Source organism: Dendronephthya gigantea, unplaced genomic scaffold, assembly GCF_004324835.1.
Source record: "Dendronephthya gigantea isolate DGI-Jeju-01 unplaced genomic scaffold, DenGig_1.0 000019F, whole genome shotgun sequence".
NCBI lineage: Eukaryota > Metazoa > Cnidaria > Anthozoa > Malacalcyonacea > Nephtheidae > Dendronephthya > Dendronephthya gigantea.
Genome location: NW_021163029.1, coordinates 2449065 through 2476058, shown reverse-complemented (window position 1 = coordinate 2476058; position 26994 = coordinate 2449065). Strand labels below are relative to the sequence as shown.

General features: G+C 35.5%; 1 protein-coding gene, 1 long non-coding RNA gene and 2 other non-coding genes across 4 annotated transcripts; all 4 read right to left on the bottom strand.

Moving 5' to 3' along the window:
* Positions 1-81: 81 nt before the first annotated feature.
* On the bottom strand, positions 82-3119 carry LOC114521188 (uncharacterized protein C5orf49 homolog). Its single transcript, XM_028541607.1, has 5 exons — positions 2945-3119; positions 2788-2826; positions 1948-2010; positions 1607-1723; positions 82-1030 (listed from the first exon to the last, which is right to left on the bottom strand). The coding sequence occupies exons 1-5, from the start codon at positions 3047-3049 to the stop codon at positions 866-868; spliced, it is 489 nt and encodes a 162-aa protein (XP_028397408.1). The 5' UTR covers positions 3050-3119; the 3' UTR covers positions 82-865.
* A 19470-nt stretch (positions 3120-22589) lies between these two features.
* On the bottom strand, positions 22590-22701 carry LOC114521196. The gene has a single exon (XR_003686792.1). It is a non-coding gene; the product is annotated as a small nucleolar RNA SNORD67 (small nucleolar RNA).
* Positions 22702-22969: 268 nt separating this feature from the next.
* On the bottom strand, positions 22970-26441 carry LOC114521173. The gene is made up of 6 exons (XR_003686787.1): positions 26360-26441; positions 25098-25164; positions 24852-24894; positions 24218-24346; positions 23605-23694; positions 22970-23397 (listed from the first exon to the last, which is right to left on the bottom strand). It is a non-coding gene; the product is annotated as an uncharacterized LOC114521173 (long non-coding RNA).
* On the bottom strand, positions 23483-23559 carry LOC114521195. The gene has a single exon (XR_003686791.1). It is a non-coding gene; the product is annotated as a small nucleolar RNA SNORD36 (small nucleolar RNA).
* Positions 26442-26994: the final 553 nt, after the last annotated feature.

Here is a 26994-nt window from a genome sequence, read left to right as displayed (position 1 = left end):
TGTTGGGGGTTTGTGTATTAAATGAACTTTGTCCTCCTGACACTCATGAATGTGAAAGGTTTTGTCCAGAATATCAGGAATGCCGTTGGTATGTATTTTTATATATTATGCCGATATTCTTTACCAATTCTTAAACTACATCAACTTATTTTGTGTTCCGTGTTTGGATTTCCGGATCCAGCACTATAAATTTAACTTTAAAGTACTTGAGAATAAGAACTTTCGAGGTTTGGTTTATTAGTTCTTTTCCACAATATTTTAACGCAAACCTTTTTCTTTTCAGCCGTGGACCTCCGGGTAGAAAATAAAACTGGAATGGTCTAATTAAGCAGTTATTAAATGTAACCTGTCCAGTTTACTTGATTAATTAAAGGGTTGATGAAAAATTCCAGTGTATAGTATGTTGATACCATATTTTTCTCAGATCCATAGTTTAAAAGTACAGGGAACAAAAATTGCGCGAACATACATTTTAAGAGCAGAAAAAGTCACTTGCATGCACTGTATCCATGCATGTTTCCTTCATAGTTATCGATTTGTTAGCCTTTATATTTTTTTTAAATTTAAAACTCTGCTAAAGCAGTATTATAGTAATGGTATGATATGTTATGTTATCACCCTGAGGATGCGAGAAAATACAAATCAGTTTGTGAATCAATGTAGTTCCACCGGAACTTCTTGAACGCTCCTTAATTCTTGTTGTTTCTAATTGTTTCTGTTAAATACATGTTTGTCTTTAAAGACTGGTTTTCACTCGGTGTTGTCCATGTTGTCCATAGATGGGGATAAAGACGAGCAAGGAGTACCCATAACCCATATTCTGTATGCTATTATAAGAGTTTTTTGCAATGAAAAACGCACCAAGTTAATGCAGGTCAGGATTAGATCCTATGTTAGTTCCACCGACTCTTAAAAAATCTTTCTTACAAGTTTGTACAGAAAAATGTTTACGATCGATAACTTCGAGCGGTTCCCTAGATGGATGACCGTAGATTGAGGACGATAGAGAGGGAACACATACGGATTTTTCCTAAGAAAATAAACGCCTGTGGTGAAAAATTTCATACTATCACGTTCATATAATGCTACATTACACGAAAAATCCGAGTTATATCATAGAAAGAACACACGAAAACAGACATCTCTGTCAGTTAGAACTGTTCTTCCTATGGTGCAATACACAGTAAATTCAATATCTTGAACTAGCTGCATGCCGTTAAATATATTACACACATTTTACAAAAGCAATATTACCGTTTTCGTAACTAAAGGGTACAAAAAGGTTATTGGACCAGTTTTACTGAATACATGGTTAACACAATGGATTCTATCGAGTGAATCCTATAAAGACTGGAACGAAAAATGAGGACTATTTGGTTGCCATTTTCAAGCCTTTTGCATCTTCAAATTAGTTTCAAATTTTGCAACCAAGTTATCGTTCCAGTTCATATAGAGTTCATTCATCATCCAGGGGTCCGGTTTAGCGACTATATTTGCCTATGTCATCATCATCAACAAATTATGTCACAAAAATTAAACAAACCGATACAAATGGCTAGCCACGATGCCACTACAGTCTACAAAATCAGTTCTCAAGTTTCCTTACCTCCTTGTTCACGTGCAAGCCACGTGACTTGGCGAATGCTCTGTCGTCTCGATGAAGCTTCTGATCGTATCCACAGGTCACGTGATTTATACGGTCGTACGTCGATGGCTGTGAACGCTGGGGAATTAATGAATTTTCTTTAATTTTCTTTAACAAGTGCGGAACTATTGAATAACTTATTTTTATCCACTGCAATTCAGTTGTTGTATACGACGATTCTCGCGAATAAAACAAGCGCGAGACGGCGTGACCGTAGTACACAACTATAAAATCGTGCCTTGTAAATGACCTGACATTTTAAAATATTTTGAGAATCTCAAAATAAACTACGTTTGGCTAACCTTAGTTTGAGCTTTGAAATAACTTTCATTGCTTAACATTGGAATATCACTTTCCCTTTCTGCCTAAAAAAAGGAGAAGACCAACTTCTAGTTCTATTGCGAATGTTAAAAATCCATAAAATATCTCACCCGCTTTTAAAGATTTAATTGCAAATCTTGACCCTTTCAGTGGGTGAATTCGTGCAGGGTCGACCCGCAGCCCGTAACGCAGGCAAATTTCAAAGCAAAGTTTTTTGTTAAAGATTCGAATTCCCAAAGTAAAATTTAACCCAGGTTCGGCCTAATCAAGCCGGTTTTGAACAAACGGCTATACGGTGGCAGGTCGTAATGATATGCTGAACTTTCAGTTGGCTTAACAACTTTGAAGCCAGTTGTTTAACAAGCAATTGACAACTTGTCGATCAACTGCCGCATTTGTATTTATTGATAAAAGGGTGATGAAATAGCAAAATATATATCTGTGATTTTCGGCTGGCTAAAACTCAGGTTTTAATTCCATATTCAAAGATGGACCCTTATGAACATGCACATGATTTTGTTTTCTCTATGTCAGTATAAACAACCAGTCGTCTAGCTTTGACACAACTAATTCAGCCATGAAAGTTGGCATATTAAGCGCACACAACAAGCTACATTTTACCAGCAACGGATATTCCCCAAGTGAACGTATTCATTATAGCAATATAGCTATAGTTGGAAGTACAACATATTCATTTGATTCAATCATCACTCAAAGAGTCAATGTTATCACTTTACGGTCTTAGACTTTTTAACATATGCAAATCATGCAATTTTGGCTCTTCACGAGTGTCTACAGCGCTAGCGCTAGCGTTAACATACCTCACAGATTCGCTTATGCAACTGCTGTCTGTTATAAACCTAAAACAAAAGACGTCATTTATTCGCAGTTACTATACGCGATGTCGGGTGAAAATGTAAGATATCATCATACATTCGGTGAAAACATTTAAAGTCGTGTATCACGCTATGAATATACCTGTGAAGACAAGCCGGACGGTCGCATAATGTCAATGGCTTGATTCCTCTGTTCCTCGCTTGGATAGGTGAACGATAGCTTTCGAGGAGTATCAAAAGCAGACATTTTAAACCTTGTAATTGTTAGTATATGTTCTATATAACAGGTATTTCAATAGTTTTCACTTGATACTTTGGTTATTACACGATGCTATGGTAACGAGATACTAGTGTACACAAAAGATTTATGAATGGGTTTCCGGTTGAAACATTATATGAGTTTATTTCATTGAAGTTAATCTATTAATCGCTCATTTTAGTCTTTCGTTTTTGCATCTAGAATGTTGTTTTGTCCGCTACTCTGTCCGTCGAACTATCCGGCTGACGTACAAGAAAATTGATAAGAATCCAATCAGTTTTTGCTTAGTTGTAGATTGACTTGACCTCTGTGCATATTATTTCTGCCTGCATAAAGTTTCGTATAGTGATAAGCAAATTTTTCTAGAAAAGTTGATTCTTGACAAATTTTATTTGTTGGAATTGGTAGCGGATTTAACTGAAAAATTACTGCCGCACAATTTTAAATTCAAAGTATCAATATAATGATGTTATTGTAATAGTGCATGGTTATGAATTTTCAAAGGATATTTTAACTCAAATTTACTATTAAAATTATACTAAAGCCATCTTAAACTGAGTAGTTAGTATATCTAAACGTGAGCTGTTATAAGATATTTTGGTAAAATCAAGACCCGCCGCAGGTTGAAATGTTTGCAAAAATCGACATGTTTTACACTGATTAGTCCCTGACAGTTTCCCATAATTTCTCATCAAACATGACGACAAACCTTTCAGTTTAAAAGTTTTTGCACTGCAAACACCAAAGCTTCTTGTTAGTGCGCAAATTCGTCGATTTCTTTGCGTAAACACGAGCCTGTACAGATTCAATTAGGAGAGGAAATCGATCCAATTACATTCGTCATGACGTACTGATATGCATGGGATTGTGGCAAAGGCGTGCATGAAGACAGAGTCCCTCAAGCAACACGACTGACCCACATATCTATCCATCAGCATCGTATATTTTGGCTCTCTTGCAAATACAATTTCCTGCATCAACAATATAAACATACGCTAAACTGCTTATTATTATCACGATTTCTATTTTCTATATGTATTTTCCATACTTATATATTGAAAATCACAAATCGAGCTCGAGGTAAATACCAAAGAAAATTCTCATTCACAGCGGAAGAAGATTATTGGTCACTCACTCCTTTCCAAGTTCAATTGTTGCGAAGCCTACAGACCAACTTCGGGCACGGGATGTTTCGATATTTTCTTATAAATGAAACTGACATTTTACCATGATGCACACAAATCATACACAAATTCGTTATTACTATACACAAAAAGGACACTGATTACGTTTTTGAACATTTCCACCCCAGAGCACAGTTTGATTAACTGGATTTTACAGACTAAAATTCAATCGAATTCACGTTTCGTGGGTACAAAACACATCTTTGGGTCTGGGACAATATTTTTTTAAATCCACCCTAAACCCTTATTAACCTCAAACAGTACGAAAGACATATTTATTAGCAGCAATTATAGACTATTGCCTACGCTTTTTATTTTTACACCTTCAGTAGTAGCGCTGGATTTAATATTTTCATTTATTTATATCTGTTCGATCGTCGATAGTCGATACTCCTACTTTTTCCGTGCAAATTCAAATGTTCTACCCACGCTTTTGAATGCTAGAAAATCGACATTCAGCACTTTGGCGAATCAATGAATGAGATGGCCCCTAATGCTTTCCACGTTTGTCCTTTCGGTTGCCACCGGCATGAATCGAACCCACACCGGCCTCCGCGATTTTGAAGCAGTGCTTTTAACATCAGCTATGGGGGACGTAACTAGTGGGAGAAGGCGTCGTTCGGGTATAGTGCGGGTTGCAATGGGTCACTAAAGGATTGGTTATTGCACTTCGTTGTCATTTCGACATAAAATAATGTTCTGTTGAACACGAAAATAGTAGAAAATAATGTTTTGTCTCGATTTCACGACGTAAAATCAATCATGTTCTGGGTTTTCCTACCTCAATGAAATCCTACATTGGTGCATATATACCTATATAAACTCAACGCTTTTACTTACGTTTCTCTTTAGTCCTGAAGTAATAACTAATAACAGGCTTGACAAACAATCAAACCTGGAAAACAATGTTGTTTGTGAGGTCTGTATGCAAAGTGCTGTCGCGTGAGAACACAAATGGCTTAAAACAACAAGGTTAAGCCACAAATGTTTTGCGTGGGTGTGTTTTAGTTGGAAAACAAACTAAGTGCTTCAAGCAATAGAGGGAACGCGGAAAATGTTGTTTGTGGGATATATGCATGTTGAATAGGACTGAAACACATGAACATATTTACGCAGTTTTGATTAGAAATTTCTGAACAAAATCGATATAAAAATAGTCAAAAATTAGAATACAATTCCCCTCCCCAATTTGTGTGATTTTGCCGGAAATCATATAGGCGTGTTGAAGTAAGCAGTTCTTGATCCGGCTTCCGAGTATAGGGTAACTAAGAGAGAAAATAGAAAATGCAGGTTGGTGTAAAGAAGAGGGCCTCATTTCAAACTTTATAGTGACTACCATGTCGGTTACAATTTCAATTCCTGAACACTGAAAGACACAACGGTGTAAAATGAGTTCAAGCAACATTTAAGAGTCCAGTACTGTCCCGACTATCAACACAGTTTTATTAAAATCTTTCAATGCTTGGAACTAAATGCCTAAAAAATCTCCCATAGAACGTGTAGTATAGACAATATATACAGTAAACACACTCAAGTCGGACTTCTTGCGTTTTTGCCCCCACGCACATTGCATTACGCGTTAATCACAAGTCGGGCCGGTTGTATATATGGTTGTATATCAAGTCCGTTCAGCTTAAACGATGGATAAGTCAAAATTAAATAACACTCTTACCTCTCCCTTGAGCGAGTCAACTTGAATATTATGCACTGAATATGTAGTTTTAGTTTTAAACAGTACCTTTGTATTAAGGTTAAAAACATTGTGTTTGCTTGTTGAATAAAACGATAGAATTGATTTCTATTTTGAACTTAACCACCGTTTATTAGCTAAACAGGCTTCATACAACCAGCCCCTGGCCAATAAACACATGCACCAAACTGGCTCAGTGACCGCCATTTCTCAGCATAGCAAGGCCATTTCGTAAATATCAGTGACTCTTTTTGAGACTTAGTATATTGACTTCATGGATATTCCTAATACTGCTACCCTCCTGAAGGCACAAGTGCGGTAAAGGAACGCTCGGGGTGCGAATAGAACAATGGGATTTTATTCAGGGAATTGTTACCAGTACCCTCCTTTTCAAAAGTTGATCATTTGAATAGTTTCGGTTTGTTTACACATTCTGGAGATAGGAATTAGAAAAGAATAAAACATGCAAGATCACATGTATAAATATAAGAATCTGGCATGTTTGCAACAATTCAATTCTGCCAATCTGCACCAACCAGAGACTGATGCATGTTGATTGCCCCATGCATGTAGGGAAATGTTGAAAATAGGAAATGCAGCTTTCTTATAATATAGTCGGCAACGGTAGTTAGCTTGTAAACTATAATCGCAAGCAAAATCGGGAACCCCTTTCTTCTCTTAAGGTGGCTCCCTGCAATTTTTTGAAATATTGAAAACTTGTGGTTTTGATTTAAAATTTTAGCACGAGATTTCTTGGTAAGGAAAAGAAATTTCCCAGATATATTAACCAACACTCTAACAGTCAGAAATTTCCCATAAGCATGACGTCATTACCGTTGTTATGGTAACAATGGCGATTCAATATGGCCGACATTTTACCTATTCATGCATTTTACTCGAAAACAAGTTCGGTTACCCCAATTTTTTATTTTATAAAAAGTTTTCTTACAAAAAAATGGAAAATATGAACCAGTTAAAAAAAATTCTACAGAGCCAAAATTATTAAAACTGAAAAAACGTGATTTTTCGTTATAGAAATTTTTTGGCTCTATAGAATTTTTTTAAACTTGCTCAAATTTCCCATTTTTTTGTAAGAAAACTTTTTATAAAATAAAAAATTGGGGTAACCGAACTTGTTTTCGAGTAAAATGCGTGAATAGGTAAAATGTCGGCCATATTGAATCATCATTGTTACCATAACAACGGTGATGACGTCATGCTTATGGGCAATTTCTGACTGTTAGAATGTTGGTTAATATATATGGGAAATTTCTTATACTTACCAAGAAATCTCGTGCTAAAATTTTAAATCAAAACCACAAGATTTCAATATTCTTAAAACTGTAGGGAGCCACCTTAAGGCTTTCGGTTTTCGAAAAACAACAATATATGTCACTATGAAAGCAATATTTTTTATTTATTTTACTACTATAGTGATAACTCATTTTACCAGCAAATTTCGTATCTCACTGAGGCATGATAGACTATTAAATAAAGTTACTTCGAAATATATTATATAACTACTGTCGGTTTCGTGAATGTCAACAATAAATTTTATGAATAACAAATATATATGTGACTAAAATATTTTGTATTGTATTTACGTATAATTTAGACATTTAGACTTGAAACATATATCACAAAGACGACCTAAACACGACAGATGTTTTATGCATAGATCATGATAAAATGAAGTTCTATTCTATATTAATTGGCATTTTTCTTAATGTCATGACATTCATTTGTACGGAAAATATAGATTTTGGAGATTTATCGATCCAGCGATTTACAGATGCAATATATTCCATATGTTCATATTTATTCTTTAATCTAAAAAGAGATAAAAAGGATAAGTGAAAATCGCACAGGTATAAAGGTTTCCCGTTTCCGTGTATAAATATCTTTAAATGATATAAATCGACAATGATAACTACATAATATGAAAAGACATGCACTCAATGAAGGCTTTAGTTGCGTAGTACGTTTTTCTCAACAGAGGTTGATATAATTGACTATAAACAATCTCTATATGCCTTGAGTTATGATTAAGTCTTCGTTTGTTTTACATGAACTAGTCTCCAAAGTGATCCAAGTAAAATTGTATGCGAACGCGGGCCTTGTTTGAATTTGGCTATAGGTGATTTGAGCATAGTTAATAGACAAACTCACAAAGAGATCTCTGCTCATGATCTGATGTAGCTACAAGCAGCTGTTTAGGGCATATTAACCGAACTTTAAAAAAGTAGCTGGAACTTTCAAAAATCAAAAGACAGTAAAATTTTGAGACTATGATAAATGGCACAAGGTCAAGCTCTGTCAAGTACGTATCGCTCGGCACTTTAATTTCTAAACCAAAAACCACTTATAATAAGACTCTTTCTCTAGACAATGCCTATTGCGGCTCTTTTCAAAAAGCTATGATAAAAAGGTAAACGGCAAGCAGTTTCCTTGTCATGTCGGTTTCATAGTACCAGCACCCAACGCCTACCAACTGCGTCATCGCACTGACATTGCCATTGATAAACGTTAACCACAATGTTCCTGTTTATACATTAGCGATTGTTAATGCATTGATGTTATGGTGGGCAAAATCTGTTGTTTCCGATATAGCTCTGTTAGTGAATCGAGAATGACCATAACCTAGTTACGGAGACTGATTGTTATTGTATTGTATATGAATGCAAACTTGAGTTGCATATAGCGTGCAATCTCTGCATGTGGGCGTATATGGCTCAACAAGTATGAATAAGTCTAATAGAAGAAGTACTGTATATGTTAATCATGCATGGATGATAAAAAAACACTCCTTTATAATTATCCGTGATGATTTCATCCGTAAATTTTACTAATAACGAACTCTGAACAACAACAATTTAATAACAATACCGATGCGATGTTGATTTTGGCCTTAATTGTGTGATTGTCAATTGTTTTGTGCAAATCAAATAAAATCTTTATTGAAATTAGACAAAGCCATGCTGCACGTTATAAGGTTAGTGAAAGCGGCTCAGATCCTCAAAAAACAATAATGCCCTCAACGCTTATCTTTTACCTGGTTAACGAAACGAAAACCATGCCAAATTAATATATAACACCGTCATGGCCTTGCCCATAAAAAGCAAATAAGAGTGACATTAATTGTTGTTGTGGTGCGAAGGTAGGCCAAAAAACGACGCCTATTACTTAATGGAACAAATGTTTTTAATCAATTCAACGCAAATGCTCAACAGGATTGACTCCCTCGCAGATACAAATCGTGACAACTTAGATATATAATATACACATCATGCGGTCACTACTTCAGAGTTCGTACAGCCCAGCAAGAGTAAAATCCGGACACACCTAATGAGGCATTACCGAATAGTTGGAAATCACGCTAAAAACCTGAAAGTCATCGAAGCGTATCCGGCCATGTACTTTTTATGTGTCGAGAACCTTACGAATTCAAGGTCAATGACTTTCGAGCACTCCTTGAAGAATTTAAGGACTTTCAGCACTATGAATTTCTTATTTCAAAATACAGAATCCCTCCAAGTTAAACTTTAAACACTACAGACTCTCACTTCCAAGATATTCTTCTCGGTAGTTCTGAGCATGAAGTTTTTATCAAGATTATTCAATGAGATTGAAATTGGTAAACCTAAATCTTATATGCCTTTTTTTTTAAATCTGGCACTGTCGAAATAAATTTATCTCTTTCAAAATTGTTACCTCTACAAAGGCCTAACGCCAATAGCAAATAACAAATAACCATTAAAATGCATGAAATTAATATACGCGTTACTATCGGAGACGGAGGATTTGAAGTGTAGCATTCAAAATATGTGCATGCAGTATAGTAATGCCTTTCACCATAATGATAATGTGTATTTCTATAACAGAACCTCTTTAATTAATATATACAATTCTTTAAACATAAAATTCAATTGACTTACTAAACAACGCGTTCTGTTTTCAGCTTAAAGCTCTCTGTAGATACTTTTGAATTAACTTCATTTCTCGTCGAGTTTTCCTAACCGTTCTTAACTCCTTCTTCAACACTCGTTTCACCTTCCTGCTACTTCGCCTTCGAGTTGGAAAATTAATTCTTTTATCCACGAAACATTCTACGCCGTTCAAACAACTCAGCAGAAAGCATATTGAAAAGAAAAAAAGCACTAAAATCTTTGAATTCATTTCTTTACGTGTTATATAACTAAACGCCAAAATAGATTTTGTTCTTGATGTGTATGTGTATCTAGTATGAGCTCGTTGCCAAATGCCACAGTTTGCTTTCGACCGAGCTTTTATACAACATCCTGGCGTTCTATTTGCTAATTTGCTCAGGTCACTTGGTGCGTGGGAACATGACAAGCAACCAATATATTAATGGAAAGTGTAAATAGCGGGTAACCACAGCATGCCCGCCTTGCACTTAATGGATCCTATATTTAAAACTTTTCAAACATTTGAAAACGATGCACAAGCAAACCTAGGAGTAGGACTTTTTTATTCAGACGAGTTGGGTTTCTGAACCTTAGCTATCATAAAATTATCTTTTTACTTTCAGATTTTCGTTAGAAGAGGGACATTAGGATTTTAGTTTAGGCAGAATAAAATTCAGACGACCTGCAATAGTAAAATCCTTCAGCCGCATGAGCTAGCTGGTGCGGGACCCCCATGTATGGGATATTTTAAATATTAGTTTATTTTGGAAATATTAGAACACATTTAGTTCGCCGGAAATGGAATCGTCGATGGGAATTAACAGAAATAGCTCAGTCGAAACTATAGGTTTACAATTAGGTATAGATTATATCACTATGAGAAATGAGAATATGTGCGGACATTATTTTTGGTCTTTGATATGTCATTGTTCATTAGCAACGTTGACATAAACTGATAGTCATAGGTTTGTATATATATGCCTTTCGTAGTTGAGGGTAAATCAGTTTTGATTTTTGGCACTTCACTCGATGTAAATAAATTCTAGAGGTTTAAAGGGTCTTAACTTCGAGTAGAATTATACAGCGTATATAATTCCACTCGAAATTAAGACCCTTTAATCCCCTAGAACTTTCGTAGTTGATGTTGATATATTGGTTTGCCGCGGTAAATTCAGTGCCGTTCCTTTGTACGTACGTATATGTCGTGATCAATCGTTACGACGATGTATGTCACTTCTAAACTGTTGTCAGGCAGGGCTTCAGTTTCTTATCTTGCAAGTATTAAGAAACTTGGAAAGAAGTTCAATTATTTTCCATTCCATATGGGTAGGTGCCAGTGAGGTAGAAAGTATAGTCTAATCCTTTTCAACAAGTTCTGAGTATACTGTTTTTTTAAATGAAACATGTCCATGCAGGCTAGTCTCAAAATTAAAACACGAGGCCTAGGGATCGATTATTTAAGTTCAAGCTATAATAGTAACCAACCTGTATGAAAATATTAATCAAATCTTAAAATGACAATTCGGTATAAACACACAGGACATCGCCGGTCAAAAGGAAGAACGGAATTGCCTTCGGAAGTGGCGTTATGTAATATGCATGGATAAACCTGAAAATGTGATAGCAACCCCCACTAACGTCATTATTTTGATGATATATAGACAAACTCGCCGCCCTCAGTTTATGGTCGGTTTCTCAACTGTCTGGAAAATATTTAATACTTCAATAGCGAAAGCACCTTTCGAAATTCAGTTACAGTGTTACCTTTCGATAATCTGTTACAGTGTCAGTGAAATATTTTTTTACTATTAAAAAAAATATTCATAACATTTTATTCGCATTTTTCTCTAATCACTAACAATTTATTTGTAGCAATACAACTCAAAAATCTTTATTTCAAATTACGTATCGAAAAATTTCAGGATGGAATTTTTACACATTTTCAAACAAATCGAATTAGAAAGTTTCAAATTGTTTACAAAAAGATTTAATTTATTACATTTAAGAACATGTTTTTAACATGCAAACATTAACCAAAATTAGTATAATTAATGCATGTACATGTCCTGTCGACCAAAAAGGTGGGCGATATTGTGCGAAACATAAATAAATAGTTATCGATTGCTTCCAAATACAATCTGAAATACAAACGCAGGTTTGCAAACATGTAGATAATAGTATTGAGACGTAGTGATTTCGAATAATTATAATTTTGATACAAAAGCATGAGTTATAAGCATTGTGTATTTTAATTAACGATAAAAGATATCATAATTATTATCACCTGATATCTATCATAACATATAAAAAAAACACGCAATTGTAAAATATTCAAATAACTTGCAAAACAGCGATCTTTCCAAATTGCGAAAGTGAAATATTGCCATTGGGCTTACTAATAGAAAAATAGAAAAACAGTTGCAATTAAAAAGAAATCACGTAAAACTTCTCTCCGACATTTCAAAATTTCGTATATGTCGTATTGTGTATAAAATTAATGAAAATGTTGATTTCCATACTATAACTCTTCTAACAAAGGCCCGGCCATATGTCGAAACGTCCAGAAGTGTTTTCGTCTATATTATAGACAGTTGTTATACATCATTTTATGCGAAGTTGTTTGAAGACGCTGCCACGTTGCTTCCTGGTTACAGTGGAACGTTATCGCGTCATATATCACTCATTTCCAAAAGAAACCTGTCTATCAGAATGAAATTTTCAACCTTGTACAATTTCCTGTTCAGTTTTCATATTTTTTTAGGGATTTGGCCCAATACGATTATCATAACATTGCAACAAATTAGTTATTATACACTGAGTTCATGACTACATTATCATATAGTTCTATGAAGTTGTCAATACAGTGTTAATGATAAAAATTAAGGCGTTAAGCAACTTAAGCAAGTGTTTCGAGTTAAGACAATCCCGTTATAGGCTACAAGTATAACAGTCGAAAAAATAAATGCTGCAGGTTTGCTTTGCATATAATTTTATATTTTTTGTTTGTGGTCTACTACGCGAGACTTTTGTCTTTACCACGATCTTTTAAGATCCCTATTGTAAGCGAAATTTCCCCAGTAGTGTGTGCAAAATATCGATTCTACGATCGACCGCACAAAAATATTCAACATATAGTCGAAACAAGTATGAAATATTATCAGCCTCGAAATGCAATCAAGTTCAAATCAGGCAATTACAAATCATATTAGCCTTCGATCAAAACAAACTGGAAAATATTTATGACAGTCAACTCTTATCAAACGGTTAGGAAACAACGATTCCTGTTTTTTTCAAAAACTGTGGGCTGTAACTTATATTATAGGCTTGTTTTTAAATTAGACTGTTCGTGATGTTTTGAGGAAACTTAATTGTGCACAAGTACCGAGGTGTATATATTATGATATATGTGAATAAAAATATATTGCAGCATTTTCATGTCTCCCACATGTCTTCCTTTCTTCCTTGATATATTGTAAAGGATTCAGCATGATAACAAAGCCTAGGACAAGGACAACTGAATGGCACTGGAGTATATCGATTTATATAATATGTTGTCGAAATGAATTGTTGCAAAATGAATTTCATGAAAATAAAACGTGGTTGTGGAAGCTAGCTAGGAGATGCTTAATTATGTCTTCAAAGCCGATCGTTAAACGTTAATGAGTTGACTGGTGGACTTAAAAGCCTCACTACATCCTTTTAAAATCTTTAAATTAGACATTTAAGAATTTGTAGGGGGACTTGATTTGGCTTGCAACACGTTCTATAGCCCATGCATATATATGGCTTAATTAAAACAAACTTCATGCAAGAGCAAATTATGATATTGTTGTTCTGGATTTTCCCCCAATGAGTAGCAGGCCTTCGAAAGCATGTCCTGTGCTGTGCATCACTATCCATATATATTCATAATAAACGCTGTAAAAACATTTAAAATATAGGTTAGCCATTAGTAAAAATTGGGCGTTCAATTTTTACTGGGTTCAATAACTAAAAACATTGTAAAAACAACCAATTTTTTAGTGGTTTTTACAAAATAAAAAAGAAAGAAATTAATCTTAGCCAACTAATTTAGTGTCACTTAACATATCTATATATAGTATTAAAATAAAATCCGTTTATTTACATTGTTCGGGAAGTATAGCGCGTGTTCGAATAACCTTTCACTAAATTTAGGTATATATATCTAAACAAAAAAACTCTCGACGTTTCGACCTAAGAGTAAGTGTCTTCATCAAGATATTCGTGAAGGTATTTTTCAGCACAAAAATATCTGACGAAAGTCCTAGATCGAAACGTCGAGAAACAAGAAAAACATTTAGTATAGCTTTATTTCGATTATTTTTGTGAGAAGTTATTTCAAAGACGCGTGTCACGCTGATTTCTGGTTATTTTGGCCGAGTATTCATTCTATATATACGTCTCTACCACGCCACCAATTTCTTTCTCGTACAATCTTCGTAAAAAATGTTTTATCATCAGTAATGTCATATTGTGCGTTTTTTTCTTCATTTTTATATTACCGAGCTTTTTAAGATATTTTGACTTTTTGATTGGACCAAATATGGTCTTGTAAACTTTATTTCTATTCGCCATTTAACCTTCTCAACTATATATATATAGCACATACTTTATTTCCACTATTTATTTTCACGTATATCTAAAGTGTGGAGCAATTCTCAAACGACAAGAGATCGTCACAAGAGATCCGGTATTTGCATGGTATAAACTAAATAAACAAGAGTTAAATACAAGTCAGTCACTGAATACATCTACTGTAGATCATGCATGGCTCAGCCTGAATTGTTCTCTCGGGTCATTTTATATCATTATATATAAACAGGGCAATTAAGTTTCATTGAGGGTTAACTGGTGGACAAATGTAATTTTTCTCATAAAATATTCAGCCGGAAAACGCTAAGGGGCGATACACTCCTTAGATCTTTTAGTAAAATGTGCGGCAAACTTAGCCGTAACTTGAAATGTGGATTCCTGGGACAGATATACGAAACAGCTTCCCCTTATTGACATTGTAGCTACTGTCTGATGTAAAACATAGTGAATAATTGAAAATAATGACGCGTCAAAATCTCCGGCGTCACCGCCTGTACCTGTATGTGGAGAATGTTGTATATAGATCACCTTTAATAAAGCAAAATACATGCATATATTGACACGAGAGAACCAAGCTTACTTAGTTACTTCAGATAATTTTCATCCGGTACTATTGAAGAGAGAAATTCGTTTTAAAACCTGTTCTTTTTATATTATAATAGAGATCTACATAGTCTGACCTTTATGCCCCATATCACAACTTATTGCCTTGCAATTAATGCTTAGTTTATCAAATCGAAAATATGATATCATGCACGGTTGTGTGCGGGCGGTTCAAAACAATTTCAAAATTAAAGAAACTGCAAAATTATTACTGAAAAGCTCACTGTGGCATTTGGTAAATTCACATCAAAGGCAAACTTTAATTTCTTGAAGTATGGTTAAGATTAACCAAAACTTTTTAGGTAAAAACGATGCTAAAGTTCAGTCGTTCTCAAGTTTCTCGTATGTATGAGGAACCGAATACATCAATCATACATGGACTGATAGACAACAATTCTGAAGAAATTTTGTTAATATAACATTAAGACATTTGGACTGAACTTTTAAAATTTCTTACCTTACCTAGGCCACCATAACACCCTCCATTTCCCTTATATCATACAAAACAGATCTAGAATTTTACAAATTTGTTTCAAAATATAACGGGCTGAACATATTTGATTTATAACATTGTCAAACCACACAATACAATGGCTCCGGAAGAAATGGTAACCCTGCCTAATCCATTGAACTCCTGGTGGGCCAGTTTAAAACAACGTTGGACGTCCTGGTGCGAATATTATTCTACAACTGAGCCGGTTCAGTTGTGTTTGAACTATACTGTAAAGTATTAAGCACATTTCGGCGTCTTTATTGTCCAACGAGAACCCTTCTGTTGTTGCATTTTCACTCCAGTTCTCCTGCACTAACCCTGGTAGCAATAAGACAACATGTTAATATTCAGCGACAATCTTATAATTCGGTGACAACAAACTCACCAGGCTGCTAAAGATATCACTAGGGTAATTTAACAGCCATTAAATTAATGTCGTGCTGGTAGACCATGCAGTTTTGTCGAGTGTGGGCGATAGCATAGGACAGGATATCCACTTAGTGGAAGAACCATGCATGCAGATAAGTATAATGCAGATAAAGAAAACCTAACGGGTATATAGCTACCATCAGTCAAATGGCAGGATTGAACTTTACAAATTTTCCTTTAAATTGGGCCTCGACTAGACATCCATGCACCTTACATGCACTGACCCCTTAAGTTAAGCACTGGGACAAATGACAAATGGGTTTGTCTAATAAAATAATTCAGTGCAGCAGAATATCAGTGTTAATTTAAACCAACTAAGCTCAAGTACTTGTTTGTGACCGAATTAAAAAACAACTTTAAATTCTATATATTTGATTATTTCAGACTGTTTACATGATCCCAACTAACCCAAGACTAATTTAACGAAGCGTGAAATGCACGTAGGAGATAAAGAATGTATTATCCTAATCGTTGCGTAGTCAGTCACCAAAACTAGAAAAAGCTTGTGCAAGTCAAATTATATAAAACTAACTTCAATACCTCAAAATAATTTAATACGTCGTTTAATCCTGCGCGAGAGCTGGGTCTTAAAACAGCTCATTGCATCGGTGATATACATTCATGGAATGCCTATGAAATTATGAAAACATTCAAACATGTTTTGAAGCCATGTTGCCACAACGTTAAACAGGAATTCGTATTCGAAAACAATGTTTAAATATAGTATCGTGTTTGTTTGAAGTTGCCTGCAAAAATTACTGGATCAACCATAACAAAACCTTCTTTGGAAAGCTTTAGTGTTCGCTTTTCTTCGAGCAACTAAATCAATCAAAAGGCGATCAATCTCATTCAAACAAGTCTCTACAACTACAAATTAATAACAATGTACACAATCATACGTTTCTATTTTTGGTTATAAAGATTTTGCCATAAACGTGCAGTTATTTTTACGTAGTCATCATACGTGGGAGCATTTACCACTCAAAACTAAACTGCCCTCGCTTAAGATTTGATCTATCTGTGCAATGCCCTGACATCGTCGTTTTTCTCAAACTCAGCTTACAAGACGCAAACTCAGGTTAGTCTTTTGAAGGAGAGTTACATGAAACCCGGAGCTCCAAACAAGATGGGGGCGGTGCACCCTAGGTCGTACGGTTCAAACTGCATGGCAAGGCCGAGGTTACCTATGTTGACACCTGATCAGGCTTGATTAATCTACATGGAAAAGGTTAGAAAATGAAATCAACAACTCTAAACTGAAAACGGTTTTAACCACAGGGAGTAGATATACGTGGCGCCAAACTGGTCCAAAATATATAATAAATGAACAGCGCCATGCACCGGTGTAATAGCGATATTTACTGCAGCGAGATTATTGAGGGAATTGAGTCGTACCAGCTTTATAACAATGACACCTGGCATTTTCGTATTGGTCATACGCCAATGGACTGCCCCATGTTCACGAGTTGAAGCCAGAGCTGTAAAATTCCTAAACTAAAGGAGGCCAGGCCAACTTGTTTCTCATGGGAAAACATCTCATGCAAAAGAGCAAAATTTTCAAACAGTATAGACATGAGAGAACTTAAGGGGGTCCTCTACCAAAAATTTTTTTAACCTTGCTATTCATAGTACCAAACTGATACTTTAGTATGTTGTTAGGCTATGGTCACTGACAAAAAGTACATACAATTGCAAAGTTGTGTTGCCTCGGTTACCAGAAAATGCCACGCCTAATAGCAAAATGGATGCCATTTTGCAAACATGATAACTACACAACCATTAGCCATAAAATGATGAAATAACTTTTATTTACTCAAAAATAACATGGTCTAGGAGTTGAACTAAAACTTTTTAGGTTGTTGGGGTTTTAGCAGTTTTACAGGCAAAACAATTGAAAAGGTTACATTACATTCCATTGAATTAGATACCACTTGATATCTATGCATCAGAATTTAATTTCTTTAGTTCATCTCCTAGAGCTACTCATACTGTGGCTATCCTGAAAATTTCAGCAAGAAAGCTCCAAAACGTCTTGAGATATCTTGCATACAATCTCGGATATTGCTGAATTTCGGCATTTTGAGAAAAATGCATTTAAAGTGTAATATTAAGTTCATAACACAAACAGGTCTAAATAACAAGGCTCTATTGCTATTTTATTGCTACTGTACATTTGTTACCACATTAGAAAGCTCCTGCTTCATAAGTGGTGCCCTCTCTTCCTTTATTTTTATCTTCTTTCTTCTTTTTCTGCCAGCGGAGGATTTTTCGTCGTTTCCTTACTTCAGGAGTATTCCTATGTTAAGCCTTCCTTACTCGCAAACGATCACCTTTTTCTATTCCTTCTTCAAAGAAATGTCCTGGAACTAAGTCCATCTCTTCAAAATGTTCACAGCTGCTTTATTGCCAAGATTCAAATGAGCTACAGCATCATATGTTCCAAAATTCAGGACATCCGCTCCAACAAAAATGGTTTTCGGCAACCGGTTCCAAATCATGCCATTTAGTGACTCATTCTGGTTTTGGGTTTTTCCATCTAAGCACTTGCTCAATAGTTCATCATTGCTAAGCCTGGTATAAATAGATTTGAGCAATGCAATAATATCATCAGGAAGACCTTCACCGGGTTTGTACAGCTTTGTATTGTTTGCTTTATCTTGTGCAGAATTACTGGCACTGTAGGCATGGAATGGAATAGAGGTGGCATGTTCATCAAGCCACAGAAACGTTTCATTGATGAGTGTCCTTGTCCCATACTTCGCATAGCATACACAAATCGCTTGTTGATATAAAACGAGTGCTGAACTTTATTTCATGTATAAAAGGTATACACCAAACCACATGTTGGGCAACGAACACGAAGATGAGACACACTGCCTTTTCGTTCACGTGGGTCTTCTTCCAAAACAAAACAAGACGATGAACCACATCACTCCATATCATTTGCTTAAAAACATAGTTCAGGATCTCCATATCAATAAATCGATACCCTGTCACGGTAGCTGAAACTGGGGGAGCATTTCGTGGACATGGATTGCCAATCTTACGAGCGGAAGCAGAAATATTTGGAGACGAATTGCCTTCGATCATTAGTTGAAGTTGATCGCACAACAGAATCATTCTCAAGACGCGCTTTCCTTACAGAGTCCGTGAATCTATTGCCATGAAATTTCAATTTCCTTACTCTTGAACATTTCCTTAGCATCGTGAATATATGAATATATAATATCGGAATATGCAAATAATGTAAATTACGCTTGACGAACGCTTGAGAGTTGAGAACACGAGAACAACACAATGAGTTTATTTAGCTCAAAAGACGCCTTCAGATCGTTAAAAGAGCTTTCAGCGGGTGTGTTAAGAAAGCAGAAGGACTACTTCATATAATATAAAGAAAATCGTTCTCATTGGATAAAAAGAAGGGCTTTCAGGCGGGATTTTCAAACAAAAACAGCTGTTGCTAAGGGCGTTGCTAAGGCAGAAAATAGCCAAAGGTTCAGGAATTTGCTTTTTTTTAGTGTGTTGTAGTATTCTATGCGCACTGAAAATTTCTGAGGCCATAGAGGAAGGTTGAAAGTACATATAATGACTGTCTTTGAAAATTCAAAAATTTCGAAGTCAAAGTGAAAATTTTAGTAGAGGACCCCCTTAAATGATTATCTATATCTGTGAGAAACACGTAGTCTAAAACTCACCAGAGATTTTATAATATTCCAACCTGACTGAAGGATCGCAATAAGAGTCCTTTTACAGACAAAAACTCAACCATCTACATTACAATACTGTCTCCACATCGCTTTTTCTTTAGGCAGAGCGACAGAGAAGCCTTAACAGTCCCCAGCCCTAATTTCCGGCAGAGTGACAGAGAAGCCTTAATAGTCCCCAGCCTAATTTCTGGCATTACGTGGATTGATTCGCATATCAAAACTCAGCTGTTAAAGAGCACGCACAATTACATTAAAATTACTACCAAAAATAAACTGCTTAAAATACAGCAACTCTAAGAAAACACAGTAATAATCCCAAATATTTATTGTTTTGTGTTCGGGACATTTGCCGACAATCACCCGAGTTATTTTCAGCATTTTGTTTTGCTACAATTACACGCTCAACGATCTGCAGTTACCATATAAATAGAATGTTTTCAAATACAGTTAAAGCATTTGCAAAACACAGATAAATATTTTGTATACTTTTAGCAACACTTCAAGTGTTTTGGTAACTAAAGTGTGCTAGAGCTACACACCAATACGATAAAGTTTTTTTTGGCGTAAAATCAAAATATGAATGGCGACTATATACGATTGAGGCAGAGAGAGTGAATATAATTCAACTCTTCTAAATAGATTGAAGCCGAAGGAACGCTTGTCACGTGAGCGAACAAATTCCACCAAACAGCCATGCTTGTGTCTGAAAACGGGGCCAACACCTGAAAAGGATAGATAAAGAAAACTGGAGGCGTATCTTCAAGTACGTACACTTTCGGTATGAGATTGTTTTTGTAAGCCAGAGCAATAATGTGATGACTGTTTTCAATATGGGAAGCGTTAGACGTGAATTCGAGAATTCAGATATTCTGGTAGTGGTGGAGAAAGTTAGGAGCCTATAAGACAACCCACAATACCACGAATTTTATAAGGAAACTAATTTGGACACATCAATCAACACATGCAATATTATAAAGAAATTGATCAAACATGGTTATGGCACAATACGAATGACATATAGGAACAGAAAAGTTCGCGCGGTAACCCATGCAGGCACGCAAGATAAATTTAGAAATTCTCCTTAAAGTTCTGTCTTAAAATACTGTCTTAAAGTTCGTTGTTCACCTGCAGGTATATTTAGCACAAAACCCTTGCAAATCGCAGCAGTTTGAAGCCATTGAAACAACGTGTTTGAATTTCTGCCCGGCTTGGCAGGCACGCTGCGAATAGAGCGTTTCTTTTGAACAACACAGGCTAAAAATATTACCAAAAGGCAAAAGAGGAGGGAAGAAGCCGGGGTACAGCACATATAAATAGCGGACTAAAGTGCCCTAAAGCTTAGTTACGGAGGTTATTCTTTCAACAGTCATCGACTGTAGTGTGACTTCAGTTGAAGACTTAAAACAGGCAAAAAATAAACAGTAAATCATTTGGTTTTTGGTGTTGCATTCAAGGAATCTTAATCGACTAACCAAGCCGACGAAATGGACTATAAGGTTTTAATCGTGGGACTTACTTTGAGCATTTTTCTAGCAAGTGTGTTCGCTGCATGTAACAGCAACAACAATTTTGGAGTCTCAAGAAAAAGAATTCTCATTCCAAGCCGAAGAAGATGCAAAAATCAAGCGAAAGGTCAAGCCTCGAAAAAATCGCTTGACAAAGACGTAAAAAAGGTGAGAGCTCTTGGCAGGCAAATGAAAACTGCTTTGAGAGTGTTGCTGGCCGATTTTAAATCCAGCAAAAAGACGATGAAGACAAATTCTAACCATGGCCAGGACTAAAATATAATGACGCATTTTTTCACCAAGAAATAAAGATTCTTTCTCGGCAAACGAAAATATAGGAGTGAAGATAGCATCATTCATATGCAAGACAAAGTCTAGCCGAGTTATAGTAAAGAATGGACCAGGGCAATTGTGAACATACGCATATACTGACATAGTGATTTTAGAGCCAAAGGAAAACTGTCTAAATGTATGTAAAAATATGAAGTTTAATTTCTGTTATATATAGTATAATGACATATTTAATTTATCTGTATATATTTGCTGGCTGGGCACAAAAAATATTCACTAGCGCCTACTGTAAATCACCCGGGGCGGGTTGTTTAAAGCTAGGTTAGCGCTAACCCTGGGTTAAATTTTAACCCACTGTTTTGATTTATATGCTTCTGCACCGCTGTTTGTTTCAAGACATTATAAAATAAGACTTCTATTGATCCACAAAATATTTATGAAAAAACATGTTCAACTTAATAAACAAGCGATTAAAAGAGCGAAGTTAAAATTTGAGTTAACCCTGGGTTAAGCTAACCAGCTTTTGAACAACCGGCCCCAGGTCTTTAACTTACAATTACTATAGGAAACCAAACCAGATGGTCACTTTCGAATAAAAATTTTATATGTGAAATTACTTCCTTTAACTCTAATACTCTATGTTTCTCGACGTCTGGAAGTGAAAAAGCTTTTACAACTTTTCACTTGATTGTGAATTTTAGATCCCCGCACTTATATAGCCGAGCTGTAAATGCCACGTACAGCATTTACATCAATAGACGACTAAATTTTGACAGTTCACATGACCATGGCTATAGTACGTAACATAGACGGTGAGAAAAACGACACACAATTATTCGAATACTTGTGGCCCGAATGTTGGCGCCCGGAAGTTATTACTATATAGCGTCTGCGCGCAGGATAGACCATGACCCGTCAGATGAAAAACGCGGTAAATTTTAAATATAGCGATATTTACACACAGCGGAATTGGTGACTTCGCTGGTGCCTCAGTGGCTATTTATAAGGTGTGCGACAGGTAAAGTATACACTAAATAATGGCAGATGTTGTCAGAACAGAAGACACTTTTTGCTTATCATCTACAGTTTGATCAGATGGCCCCTGAGCATCTGTTTATGTCAACATAACAAATAGTTCAGGCAACAAGAATGAAACACAGTTTCTCCTTGAAGCATCAATGCCACTCATCATCTCAAACATACCCACAAATGAAATCCTACCCATGTCGACCGGTTAACCTTGTCGACTTTCGTCCGAATTAAAACAGTTCATCAACAGTTTAAATCTAAAGTCAAATCAAACGTAAGTTTAAATGAATATTCGCAAGCGACAGCCTACCACTTCTACGAATCGGAGATTGAAAAATTGTTCTTGTTTGCTGGTAAATTTGTCCTTCGCCTAAAGTGGGAAGACTTGGAAAATATAAATACAAAAGGTTTCTTAATATAAATACTAAAGGTTTCTTTTTTTAATTGAATTCATATATAAAACATACAATATTTTACGTAAAACAAAAGCAGTGAAGTGAATACGCCGGACATTACAAGACGCCATTTTTGGGGACAAATAAAATAATAATTCATGACTCGTATAATAACTGTTTATTATTCGCAAAAAAGGACGAAAAGCACACGGCGAATATATATAAAAGTTCATATTTTGTTGTATGGCCATGGGGTAGATGTAGTGACATTTTGGATTGAAGAACAATTGAAAGACGTAAACTTTAAGTGAATCAGTGTAGGCCTTGCACAGTTCCGCTCATATTTTCCCAAGACCAAGTATTTTCCATTGTATTGGAAACACTCCCAGTCTTTGCTTTCTGTTATTTGCAGCATTTAAGAACAGCCAAGTAAGCAGTATAAAACCATCTCTTCGTCCACTTATTTTCATCTACATGTGAAATCAATAAGAAATATTTTAAGGACAATTTCACAAAGGCTTCACGATGACAATCTTCATGAAGATGATATATTTTGCTGCTCAGTTTTAAAAAGCTCGGTTTGAATCAACATATCGATGATTTAGACTTGATCAAAACATTCATCACTGCAGCAAGGTTGCGCTTATTAGGACAAAAAAATCAACCCTTGTCATTACCCCATTTCCACGTTGAACTAATACCATGTAGCTACACAGTTGAACAAACTGTGGATGCTTCTCTGCAATGATGGTATCATATAGTGCATACTGAGAAAAAGAAATAACACACACTGTTATAATAAAACAGTACTCGTATTGTGGGCAGAGAAGGAAATTTTAAAACCAGCAAAATGTGTGGGAAGGACATGGACGTTGAAAAGATTGGTCAATTTTGCTTTAAGTACAATAAGGTGGTCTTAATCCTGAAACCCTTCCATTTTACTCATCTCACTGATAAACAGGTAAGTTTCTTACATGAATCTAAAAAGTATGAATGCAAAACAAGACGACAATGGTTGGTATTATATGCATGCAATATTATGAACAATATTCAATAGGTGTTTTGACCAGGAATTACTGTATTTGAAAAAAGCATTGAAATGACATATTAGTTTGTAATGTAAAGCATAGTAAGTGAAGGTCATTGCTCAGAAGTTGAACTTCTCTTCAGCTTTATACGTCAGGTGAAGTAATTCGTAAGCATCATAGCAAGACCAGTTGTAACTTGTAAGGCAATTGAAACTTTGTCTAATGAGGTACCCTAATATATATGTGTTAGTAATGCACACACCTGAGCACTGATCTATTTCTGAGAAATATGTAGCTCTATCTCAGGTGAAACATCTCTTGCAATAGCCAATAAGAACAATCAACACAAAGTTAACATATCAGTTTTGGTCATATCCACCATAGCATTCTCCTAAAATTTAAAACAGAACTTTTCAATAAATATCACTAACCAGAGGTCTGACAAGATCCTATTAACCATATCTTCCAAAGTATCACCACAGAAATGTATATGATTTGTCAAGTTCCCGCAAAATTAAAATGATAAAAAGTACGCTCACTTTAATGCTACACTTCTAAATTCTATGTTTCTGCTCAGATTATTTACTTCATCAAGAAAGTTCAGGAGAACGAAAGTTTATGAAGTTTAATCATCATAGCAGTGCAGTCAAAACACATGGGGGGGGAAACACTGCCTGGCTGCATTGCCAGTCAAATTTGGCTACCAACAAGATACACATAATTTAGGAAAAATTCATCATTAGTCTATGTAACTGCATTCTAAATCAGATATAGTTGTATCACTGCCAACAATCACACACAGACAAGAAAAATTCATTCAATTGATTATTGAGAGATTTGTTAACATTATTTTGCTAAGCTAAGTAATCAAGATTATGCAGTTAAATATCACCTACCATTCTTACCATTAATCTATGGAATTCTGGTGTCTCTGTCATCCTAAATATTTGTTAAAAAAAGGCAATGTGTGAAATTTTATTCAGCAATTCCAAAATATATTCATTTAACAATTTTTCTGTCAGAGACTTAAATGAAATTATCATTCTGCCTCAAAGCAGTCATTAATTAAAAAGATGCATTCATTTCTCATCACTCAGAATATTAGGCATAGAAATGTGTATAATACTTATTATAATACACACCTGGCAGTAGTGCAATTTTACTGACTTTCCAAAAATAACAAGCAGTATTTTCCTGCAACAATTTGATCTAAATGAACACAACCACATCAATTTCATATAACATCTACACAGCAGGGAGAAAAACATTCTAATGAGAATACATCAATATGGTATTAAAGATTAATTTTTGATTACAGTGGGAACACTTTTAGATACTCCTCTAAGGGTTCTTTTAAGGTTTCTACTCCTTTAAAGGTTCTTTTTGTATTGTACGCAACGCATGACCCTTATGCTATCACACAAAATGCTTACTTCATCTTTCATCTTCCATTGCATGCATAATTATACCCCTCCCCCCTTCTGGTTCTTTGTGGGTGAATTAGTTTTCTATTCTGCTCAGGACAAGAATGACTGCATTCAAAGTTCCACAAGAAGTGACTCTGTGAACTCAGAATTTATACCCCAAAGTTTGTCATCACTGCAGAAATAAATATGGCCCATTTCTAAATCATAAATCTTTTCGCAGTTTACAAGATAGCTTTACCTATTGGGCTTACAAGGAAATAAAGTTGGGTGGCTAAAAACAAATGACATTGTGTCATTTTCTTCCAACTGAAAATCTTCGAATTGCACATTGGAAAACCCCAACCCTGTACCTAACCCTAACCAAGGGTTTGCATTTTTGCAAGCCCGCTTAACAAAGGATACATAACACCAAGCCATTCAGGTGGTACTGGTTGAATTAATGACCCCAATGGCAAAGGGGTCATTAATATAAAACATGATCCAGAAATGTGGACAAATTATTGCTTGATCCTAAGAGAAATGCTGTTGTCTACTCCTAGCTGTTGATATTTTGTGGTTTCGTTCAGAAAAGTATTAAGTATGTCCCCAGAACTAGCGTGAAGCCCATAAATACAATTTCGTTGACGATATAGAGGTAGGCCAGAGACAAATTTAATTTTACTATCACATGACGTGAATGTCATGTGTATATATAAATGTGTTAAAAATGTGGTAAACCCCATCATAGATATGGCTATTTTCTATGTTTGACTGTTGTTTAACGATTCAATCCATAAATGTAGCAAGATCACGAGAGCTTGGCAATATGTTTGCCTTCGAAATTGGAACACGTGGTCAATCGTCCGACACAAACTTCAAAGCTTATAAAACTGAGTTATTGAAAGCAATTTAGACGCTAGTACTGCTTACAAATACTATAATATAATATCAATCAAACTCAGTAACGAAAAACTATATCAAAATAAAAAAATACTTACCAAACAACCGCCGCGTTGACACCAACAAGAGCAGCATTTCTTTCTTGTCCTCGTGAGTCGTGTCCTAAGTCCTAAGTTGTTGAAAACTGTGGTGCTTCCACTACCAAGTACCAAAATAAGAATTTCGCACCAGTGTTTCCCTCAGTGCTGTTTCCCACTGCGGCTCTGCGGCACTAGGTTTTATTCAGTTCACTGGTTTTATTATATGAACCACTGATCTGAAAATTACTGGATCACCCATCATTTTGAATTTGATGGTCAGACTAATTTAATTTCATGGATCTAATTTTGAACTTTGAAGTCAGAATATTAATAGTGAGCTAACATTCCTATGGTTGTTAAACTCTTTATAAATCGAATTGTTAGGTACCTAAATTACTGGCACTATATAAACAGCAACCATGGAACTAGCGGTCTATGATAGTGGTATACTTTGATAGTAGTACTACTTTTTCCAATTAGTACAATCATAGACAATCTAGAAATGCCTTTTCGATTGTCTATGGTACAATCAGCACACAGCCTCATCGAGCAACCCGAGCGCTTAGTTTTTTCCAGCGAGAGGCGGGCATACACCCGCTCCTTGGCTTTCATTAAAATATATTTTTCACATTTTACAGTTGAGGCAGACCAAA